At 42.5% G+C, this 10,453-nt stretch overlaps 1 protein-coding gene across 3 annotated transcripts in view; it reads right to left on the minus strand.

Moving 5' to 3' along the window:
- RBL1 (RB transcriptional corepressor like 1) overlaps positions 1-9,602 on the minus strand; it is a 26,445-nt gene extending 16,843 nt beyond the window's left edge. For 2 of the 3 annotated variants that reach the window (XM_017746958.1, XM_017746959.1), the window contains exons 1-10: positions 9,402-9,602; positions 8,011-8,075; positions 7,791-7,919; positions 7,539-7,699; positions 6,767-6,816; positions 4,938-5,121; positions 3,384-3,550; positions 1,422-1,534; positions 780-883; positions 98-235 (exon numbers count right to left, since the gene is read on the minus strand). In XM_017746958.1, coding sequence (XP_017602447.1) covers positions 98-235; positions 780-883; positions 1,422-1,534; positions 3,384-3,550; positions 4,938-5,121; positions 6,767-6,816; positions 7,539-7,699; positions 7,791-7,919; positions 8,011-8,075; positions 9,402-9,580 — 1,290 coding nt within the window. In that variant the 5' untranslated portion in view covers positions 9,581-9,602. Of the gene's footprint in view, positions 1-97; positions 236-779; positions 884-1,421; positions 1,535-3,383; positions 3,551-4,937; positions 5,122-6,766; positions 6,817-7,538; positions 7,700-7,790; positions 7,920-8,010; positions 8,076-9,401 lie in introns of those variants that run through there. The other variant, XM_017746960.1, reaches the window with a different exon arrangement.
- Between the last annotated feature and the right edge of the window lie 851 nt (positions 9,603-10,453).

Consider the following 10,453-nt stretch of genomic DNA (forward strand, 5'->3'; position numbering starts at 1 on the left):
CTTTCCCTAGGGAGGAAGAGCATCATTCTCTACGACTCTCCATGCAGTAATGTGCCATTTTTAATACAGATCCTGTCCTGAGCCAATGTTTATTTACCTTATAGAAATAGAATGGCCTGAGGTCAAGAACTTCAATGATCCAGGGAAAGGTGCGAGGGGAGCTGTAAGCAAAGAGCACAATCTCCAAGCAGCATGCCAGGAGGGAGCGGTGAAAGAGATCCTGTTCCAGCAGAGCCTGGAGAGATCACAGAAAATGGCACTGGCCTCAGGTTTGGGAAACAGCAGCTGGAATTTTGTGGCACTAACATTACACAGCTTATTGTTGGAAAGAAGTTGGCTTCTTCTCCCATCTACCACCTCTTTTTCACAGGGAAGTTGAGGAGACCAGAAGTAGAGTAACACCACCAGAACTATCAATTTTGCATGGTGTGGACAAATGAACTGGCCTCCTTGTTGTGCCTCATAAAGCAGAGCAAATGCAGTGCTGTCAAACATGAAGTACTGATACTGTTCATTGGATAAAGAAGAGAATAAAAGTTATCTGTCCAAAAAGCTGTGATTCTAGAAGGCAGCACAAATTCAGATGTTTAGTTATGACAGTTATACTAGTTTAAATAATAGGAAAAAAGACATTTTGGCAGCTTCCATGTATTTCCCCGTTTTAGCATTAACAACATACACAGAGTGCTTTACAGTGCTTTGTTCTGGAACTGCCTGAAGATAAACTCCAAGAAACAGTCACAAAAAGTGTTCTACTCTTTCACTGGTTCTTTACTTACAGTCAGATCCTTCCCATGCAGTCTCCGTGTTTCTTGCACCATTATGGTCTCCAAGATTTTATAGTACAAGATCTCTGCCAGTTTTAATCTGTTTACAGCAAAATCTGAAATTTAAAACCAACGGAGATGAAGTCCAATGCCACTGGTACAAAAGGTGTTAAGACTAAACTGACCAGCACCTGTCCTCATCCAAAATAATAGTGCATGTGTGTATGTACAGACTTTGCAAACAAACAAAAAGTTCAGAAATCCACTAGTCTGAAGCACAGCATGAAATTCCATAAATATTTTAAAGGATTATTTATTGTAATATTTCTTGTGATGTAATTTTGCCATAATAATTTACCTATTTGCTTTCATTTTCCTTTAAATTTTAAAGCTAATGAGAATGCAAGTTTACACTTGTTAAGAGTTGCTTTTCCATGACTTCTTGGTTATCCCAGTTTGAACTGCAGCCTTGGGTTTACTCTTCCATAAATTTTTATTCTTTACAGTGTACTGTTTGACAGCAGCAGTTTTCTGTTTGGGTGTATCCTGGGATAAAACCAGCTCCACTACATTAAATACAGAGAACAGTAGAGGTATGCATTCTGTTTGCCCTGGTTTAGCATTTTGAAACACCCCATGCCTTTCACTCCATACCTATGTGAGATCCTGGCTGCTCATCTGTTGACTGAGTGTACCTGCAACAGAAGGTCTCACCGATTTCCTTCACTCTGCTCATGATGCTTTCCATGGGGCTGCGGGCACAAGACCTGAAGCCAAAGGCAAAGAAAGCCTTGTTTGTATAAATTAATATCCAGTTAAAAAGAATAAATATGAAGAAACAACCATAAAACCAAAATATAATGACAAGCCAATTATACTGAGCATTCCTCATCAGCAATAACCTGTATTACACAGACAGAGGAAAACATAAAACATACACAAGTATTGTGTCCTCTCTTCCTAACAGGGCCAAGGGGGATATGCAGATCTTGGAACAAACATGGGAGAAAGCAACAACAACAGCAGTACAGTGAGGAGAAAGATGAACCTGCCAGGAGCAAGGCAGTGGTAAGGATGCCACAACAGGCACCCAAGCAGCCAAAGGCACCCATGAGACCACACAGGCCAGGCTGAGTTTGAGGGAGTGCAGAAAAGCTCAGAGGCAAGAGGCAGCAGCATCTTCCCATTTCCTACCAGGACTGAGAGAACTGATGAACTCCACATTGTCCCTGTCATAAAAAAGGGCCAGAGTATCTCTGGCTGGAGATGCTCTTTCTGAATGCTTCTGAATTTTCTAGCAACTCTGTTTTAGAGGACAGTGGCCTGTAGCTGGTGTCAAATTAAGACAATAAACTACTCTGAAAAGCCAGAACTAAAATCAGCTAAGGTTTCTCTTTGAACAAAGCCTTCTAATTAACTTCAAAGCTTTTTCCATGGAATTTTAATTTGAAAAAGAAAATACTGAAAAGCATAGAATATTACACAGACCAAACTACAGTTCCTCCACTTCTTCCAGGGACACAGTATATACACCCCAGTGCTCGCTCAGCTTGTATCCAAGATGAGCAAAGTACTCATCACAGCTCTTACCAAAGGCTTACTCAATTCTTGTTCCCATTTTAATATTTACCTCTCTCTTGACAGACTGGTTTACTATTTGGAACAAACACATGTTTTATTAGAGATTACAGACACATTAATGTCTTAACTGTATAGTATAAATAGTATCAGTCCTTACAAAATCAATCAAAGAAACATTCAAAACAAATCCTGCTGAGCAGTTGTAAACTTTTAAGAATTAGTGCTAGGAAAACTCAAATATACATCACTCCAAAGATGAGAACTGTAAGTAGTATTTTTCACTTGTTTATGATGGTTACTTTAAAAAAACATTGCTTCTGCACTTGAAATACTAAGTGCTAATATTAAACGTCCATTCTGATTTATAAAAATACACCTGGAGACCTTATACCATAACACAGCAGGACCTTAACTTGGAAAGATATTAGGAAAACACCCAGCATCTTTACAGGTCTTTACTATTCAACTGCTGTTTTTTATGAGCTATGCTCAGGGAACAGCCACCAGAACATCCCCAGTGGGAAACACAGCTGCTGCTATTCAAGGTCAGCACTGACAGTGACCAGGGTCACTGTGAGGCTCATCCTTGTGCCACAGGGTTACACCAACACACTCTGAAGTAATGTGAAGGAGAAATGGGGAGCCTGTAGGCTGCTTTTAGTTTTAACTTCCCAGCTGGGAGTGAAGACTGCAGCTTATTCACCTGAACATTTCCACCCTCCTCCAAAACCTCTGCCAACGTGGTTACCACATCTTTTAATTGAGAAGTACTCCTTTAAAATGTAAACAAACAAAAAAGGCATTTGGCTTTCAAGCAGACAGACAAATTAACATCAGCAAAAGCTGAAGCTCCATTAATACAACAATGGTGACAAGTCAGATGGGGGTTCCTTCTCTAGATGGGATCATTGAGAAAACAGAAGATCCTTCAACAGTAATACAGAAACACAGACTAAATTATTCTGCTCCAAAGGAAAAAAAAGCCAAAAGATGAGTTTCTGTGTCAATGGGAGCAGCTGAAGTGGTCATACTCACTCAAAAATAGCTGTAAGTTGTTCACTTGGTGCATTTTTCAACCCAGCCACCATGCTCTGCAAACGGCTCACGCTCTGTGTGGCCGAAGCCACGGGAGTGATGACAGCTTCCTTTTCTCGCAGGTATCTTCTGCCAGTCAGTGGAGTTGAAGGTGCAAATGACCTTTTCTGTCAGACAGAGAAAAATAATAAATAGAAATCAGCCAACAAAACTGATTCAATAACCTTCCAAATGAGCATCTCCTGCAAAATTCCTTCAAAGATTAAAATGACCACTAGTACAACCACGTGAAGGCTTCATCAAACCTGTGAGCTCAGAAGTGACTGAAAATGAGCCAAAGTTCTCCCAGGACTCCATAAATATAAAATATAACAGATCTTCAAGCAGCCAAAATCTAACTCAAAGGTTTTTTACAACTAAAATACAGTAAATTAAGAGCTAAAATCCTAAAACCTGTAGATTTTTAAGCTCATTTGAACATTGAAAATACAGGGTGAGGAAGAGGAAGTACACACTTCCATTCTAGTCCCTGACTGCATTAGCTGGGTGACACAAGGAGTGGGTGGCAGAGCTGCACAGGAGAGGTTCACAGGAAAACATTCCTTGGGAAATGGGCCTCCCTTCATCCAAAGGATGATGCGGCACTGAGCAGACTGCACTCACCTATTTGTATCCTGCTCTCTGGAAGTGACATAATAGTTTTTGGATTTAATAATCTGAACTGACAACATTCTGAAGATACAAGGCAAATAATGAGAAAAGGTTAAGCCTGCAGTCATTATGCATAAACAGTAATATTATTACACTACAGAAACTGAAGCTCAGAATTAATAAAACCCATGCCAAACCCCTGTCTTTAATTTGCCTGAATATGAAATACACCAATACTTGGGAGAAAAAGCTAAGACATATGATTCATTTATACTAGCAACAGCATCTTAGAGTTAAGAATTATTTTTTAATTGACATATAAATCAAACAGCATATGGTTCTTTCACACAGCCAGTACTACTTTTCCCCTTATCCAAGATTAAAAAGTAATCAAGCAACTGTTTTCCTGCATGCCAACTTCATTAAATACATTTTTCATTTTTAAACACAGTGAAACATTAACTCTGTTTATAGGCTACTTTTTGTAATGAAGAGAGACTTTGTTGAGGTTTATGCATGAATCTTTTTTTTCCATAGAAGAGTAGGAAAGTTGACTTTTCCTTTCCTAAGAAAGGAAACAGTGGGAGAACAAATGAATTCAGTGTCAAGGTTCAGTGCTATGATTATGGGGTATAAATGAAGCTATGACCTACATATTTGGGTATTAACTACATACTGATTTTTCTCGGAAAAAACCAGACTATACACATGAAAGTGCTCTCATTCTGTTTAAGGAAGAGTTATTTTAAAAATTCTACAGTAAAGCAGATACCACCTTTTCTCCTTAGCAAGACAGCACCGTATCCACCATCTTCCAAGTCACCTCGAGGATTCAAAGAGTATATAAGGATGGGAAAACTTGAAGGAGAACTTCAAGTGAGCTTGCCATGTTAAATGAATCACCTTTTCAAAATGCTGCTGCAGATGACATTCCACGTGAGTGCTTGCTGCCGTTTTCTCTCCTGGTACATCTGCAGGGAATTTTCGAGTGCCAATTTCTTCTTCAGCATCAGCTCCCAGGAAAACTCTCTCATCAAAGTCACCCACCGTCAGAACATACTCTTCATACTCTTTATTCAGTGCTTTGCTGAAAGAGAAACCCAGGTTTGATACCAAAGGTGCCCGAGGAGTGCAGGTAAAACCCAAAGCAACACAGGGTCAGAGTTCCATGCTCTGGACAGCAGTGCTGTTTCCACCTCCCTGAGCAACCTGCCCCTGGTCATCCCTGCCTGCCCTTGGACCCAAAACCTCTCCAGGATCACTGCAGGGATCACTGTTCCACCAGCATTTGGATCTCAGTAAGAAGAGGGAAAAAAACAACTTTGTTTTCACACCAGTTGTGAATAAACCAGTCTGGAAGTGCTCAGCTGGTCAGAGGTTAAATCTGTGCACACATGGAGCAACCAATGAGAACTGCACCCAGCTTGCTCTGCTGGATTTCCAGATTTGCCACTGTAGCCCATAATTTTCCTAACAGTGCAGAGGAGGGGAAATGGAGGAGATACCGGCCTGGGTTCCATTTCTAAAACCCCCACTGGCACATGAGACCAAACAAATCCTTCATTTCCTTTATTCCAGCAAACCCCACTGGAAAAAAAGGAATGCTTAATCCCACCAAGGCTGTAAAGCTTTAAACATGTACTTGGGAAGTAGAATGTAACTCCTGGATGAAAATCAGAAATGGCTTGTGTCAATAAATCCTGCCTGCAGTTGGGCCAGGAATGCAGTTCCAGCACATATAATAATGGAATATAACAATGAATTCATGACGCAAGCAACTCTGTGATCCCACAGGAAACCTGACTGGATCAGGTTCAGCTTCCCCATGTCTTTTAGGAAAAAGTAAAGATCTGTGGGAAGTTGGACAAAAAAACCCCCCAGAGATGCTTACAAGCATCTTTTAGATGTCAGACTACTTGCAAAAGAACAGGGACTACTGCATCATTCCCTATGACACCGTTATTACTGAAGCAGTACTCTTAATTTTTAAGAAGAAATACTAAGAGAAATTCAATGTTCAGTGATCAAAGAAACATGAGTTTACAACTAAATTGAGGTGCTATCTGCATTGTTAAAACAATTGAGTCTTTGCTCAAAATTCCCAAAGCAAACCAATAAGTTAAAAGCTCACAAACAAAAGGCAAAAACAAATTAATAAGTATTTTTGCAAAAGGCAAAAAAAACCCCACAAGGATTTTTTTATAGGTTGCCTTTAAAGTAGCTTTCAGAGGTGAATTCAAAAAGTTTCTGAAACAACTACACTTGCCTCCCACAGAAATTGTTCACTTCTTTTTTGTGGTTTTGCAATTGTTGCTTCCTTTTCTTTTGAGCCCATCTGCTGCATCCAGATTTACACACTCAAATAGAGATTGATAAATAAATTGAGACATTTCCCTACTTGGGCATAATATGTGTACAGAAACATATCTGTGACCTTCAGAGCCAAGGTTTTGATTTGCATTACATTATTCAAAGGTTACAGTTCCAGAAAATCAGAGCAAGCACCAAAGAAAGTGACATCAAGAAAGAACCTCTGCAGGCTGAACCCCTGACATCAGCCACACCTCAGATCCAGAAAGTGCTTCAGCCAGAGGGAAACTTTGATGGTCAAATAATCAAAACCCATTAGGTATGGCAAGACAAAAGAACAGGAAAACTGAGCTTTAGTACACAAAGGCCTGTGCTTTGACATGAACCAAGCCCTATGATTAAGAAAAAAAGTTGTAACTTACCTATTTTCTATAAAGTTGCAAAGATTCAACAGACAATCTCCTTTTAAGATCTAAGAATAAAAAGCAGAAATATCTTAGATAATAAAATAAAAACTGTTCCAAGTGTGAGGGCATGATGGTTTTAGTCAAAAAGAAATGAGATTTAGGTGCATAACTGGACTCTTTTTTGCCTAGACCAAAGGGCTACACTGCCATTACCAAGACAGAGTACAAAGCCCAACTGGATCCAAGCTCCAGACAAATCCACTGCTCAGAGCGAGCCCTGCAGTGTAACATCTGCTCACTGCTGGGTTAGGGACTGGCTCGATGGGCAACTACAAAGAAGCTTCCACAGAGCATGGAAAACATTTCCAGGGTCAGAACTAGACAGGTCTGCAACCTCAGTCTCTCCTTCCAAAGCATTTTGCTCAACTTCAAGACAAGCAGCAGGATCCACACTCCCATGACACACATCCCATACAATTATTTCACAAGGAGATCCCTTATTTTGCCTGAAAAAAACACCATCCTTCATGATTCAGTTTCACACTGCCAAGACAGGAAAGCAAAGATTCTTCACCGACATAAAAAGCCGAAACAGAGGAGGCCTTACAGCACCCAGCATGAAAAGCATGAGGGAATTCTGCTCCTGCTAAAATACAAAGAAAACCTGAGCCAGCCTGAGTTCCTTTGCTCATTTCCTTTGCTCTCCCCTGTGGAACCTGCAGGACTTAAACGGTCTCGAGACCATCACAGAGCACCACCATGTGCTCATAAAACTCGTGAGCTGTACCTTCCTATCAAACAGCTTTGCAATGTATGGCTTGAAGTAGTGCTCCTTTATGCCTTTGGCTTCCACGAGGAGCCCGTCGTGCAGCTCGCAGAGCATGGCAATGATGCAGGGAGGGTCCTCGGAGGCTTTGATCTCCAGAGTGTGGAATTCCACGGGTAAGCCTGGGAACAAGACAACCAACCTTCAACCTCATTTCAAATGAGCCAAGAGAACAAAGCACAGTTGATTGTAAATAATCTGTCCCCACCATACCTTTAAATGATGGATTTAGCAAATCTCTTCTGTTTGGACACAGAAGGGCATTGGCAAAAATCAGGTCCAAGCAGCACAGAAGTAAATGATAGGAATTTACTAAATCATCTCCAATCATACGGAAATTACCTTTAAGAGACAGCACATCACGTCAAGCAACACAACAGAAGTTCACAGCTGGGAATGTATACAAACCATGCAGGCAAAGCAACCAGCCTACCCTTAGTGTACACAAAGAGAGTCCAGCAGAAGTTGAAGAGATCTTTGACGCTGCATGGCACCCGCCTGTCAACGAGAAAAATGGGGGGAGAAATTACTCTTCAGTTCCAAGAAGCCAAACCTTGTTCTACAGTACAAATTTCATTCCATTTCCCTGCTCAAAACAACAGCTGGAGCTGCTGTCTTAATTCCACACTAAGGCCCAGTCTAAGCTACACGTCCTGAGTTCAGCTTTCACTGCCCAACAGACAGTGCCCGACCTGGCTCCAAGAGTGTCCTGCACACATCCACAACTTCTCGGCCCTGTTCCCAAGCCAAAGGCTGCCTCTGACCCTGCCACACTATTCTGCTGGTGTCACCTCCCACAGAACCCTCCTGCAGCCACAGGTGGGGAGGCGACAAGGGCTATATATATTCCAGTGATGGTTTCTCCTAAATATTTTACTAAAGCATCAGCCATCCCTTCAGAACAGGCAATTATAGCTTGTATTACAGCTCAGCCGCTGACTCCTGTTTGGAGCAGAACTATCCAAGCCCATGGACATGGAAGAACAAGGAAGACATGACTCAGCCCACGGAGCAGCCAAAGTGGTGGTGGCACCAACCACCACCGCCCTGAGAAAGGAACAGAGCACCCAACAGAACACCTCCCAGTGCACTCTGCCTCTAGATGTGGAGCTACACTGGAGCATTGTACCACAACAACTATCCCCCCTCACATCCAGAGAACCCACATGAACTGACAAAAACACCTTGCACAGCCACAGCTCGGCTCCCTCATCCCCAAGGTTACATTCTCACTACAAAGCTGCCACAGCCACATATTCTGCAGGGAACATGGACAAGCTCCTTTCAGAAAGGCAGACGTTCCATGTGTGTGTGGAAGATGACACGAACCACTCCCAAATTTGCCATAAAAATGAGCACATCATCTGTAACTTCCTCCCATTTGGTGTTTCCACTCATCTGGCCACCACGGCGAACACCTGGCAGCGTGGAGGTCACGGGGATGTGACACCCCCTGAGCAGAGGGATCATGGCATGATACCGACCCCCTGCCAGCACTGTGCCAAGACAAAACTCTCCTGTGCTACTTGAGTTATTTCTGCTAAACGTTTAAAGTGTTGATCTCACTGTACCTTGGAGCTAACCCACGTCATGGTACCTCTCCCCACCACACCCTGACATTCTCACTGTGGGACAGTTCCTGTGTTACAGGAGCTGGATGTGAAGCCCAGCTGACCTGAGCTGCACCCACCGGGGGCAGGGGTGGCTCTGCATTGGCTGCGTTTCAGAATCAAACAGACCACAGCCCTTTGGCAATTAATTTTCATAAACTTATATGGGGTATAACTCTTTCCAGGGAAAAGTCATATCAAATCTAAAAAATACCTCTGCTTCCTGCTTCGATGCGGTTTGGAAGTTTCTTCATAGGGGTTTTGAAATATATCAAAAAATATTGGTTCAAACTTTTTGAAAATCACAGTTGACACTTCAAAATTTCTCTCCAGCCTCTCAACTCGCTCTCGGAATTCCTGGGGTAGGTTTGACATGTCCATCCACTTCTTCATTTTGCTAAAAAACTGAATTAAACTTAAAAGAAAAAAGAAAAATCTGCTTTGAACTTTAACTAACTTACATTCTAAAATTTTTAAAAGCCAAAATGCAACATATTTATTCCATTAATGACTGACATGATTACTATGTAAGTTTACAATTTATTTTGATAAGACTCCCAAACTGTATATATTACCAGCCTCTTGCCTTTTATCACTCTGGGGTTTCTCGACCCTCTTTAAGGCATGAGAAAACTAATTTGATGTGGAGGCTGCCAGCATGGCTGTGTAGAGCAGGGCAGTGGTGGAAAGTAAAGTGCAGGCGCAGCTCTGAGTGTGTTGAGGTGGAGGCAGGACAGGCAACAAAACAATCCAAGAGTCAATGCCTGTCAAAGTTACCTGCACAAAAACCTGCCAGCTGGAGGTGTGAATAACTGACAACCCCTCCGTCAGCTCAGCGGGGAGCGGATCTTTAAATGGAATGAGCAACATTCCGAGCTCCGTGTTCCCAGGTCAGAGCCACAGCGACACGGGAGCTGCTGCCGGGGCCGTGCAGAAGGTGAGTTCTGTGCTCACCAGTGCTGTGTTCCCAGAAAAACCAGCAGCTGCCAGCACACCGTCGGGATTTGGCCTGAATCCTGAGTCGGACACACGTTGTACCGGGATGGCACGCGCCGAGGTGTTTGTGGTCAAATTAACTACAGGAAGAAACAACTGGCGTGGGTGGAACAGCTGCTGGTCCAACATAGGTGGTTTCCCAAAGGCTTGAAGTTGGAAATTATGTATTTGCATCTAATTTCCATCTGTAATAACAGCGGATTTACTGCTTTTACCCTGCCGCGGCTGGCAGCGCTGCGAGCGAAGGAGCGGCACCCGGGTTAGCGGCCC

This window comes from Corvus brachyrhynchos, unplaced genomic scaffold (assembly GCF_000691975.1).
Source record: "Corvus brachyrhynchos isolate BGI_N302 unplaced genomic scaffold, ASM69197v1 scaffold661, whole genome shotgun sequence".
Taxonomy (NCBI): domain Eukaryota; kingdom Metazoa; phylum Chordata; class Aves; order Passeriformes; family Corvidae; genus Corvus; species Corvus brachyrhynchos.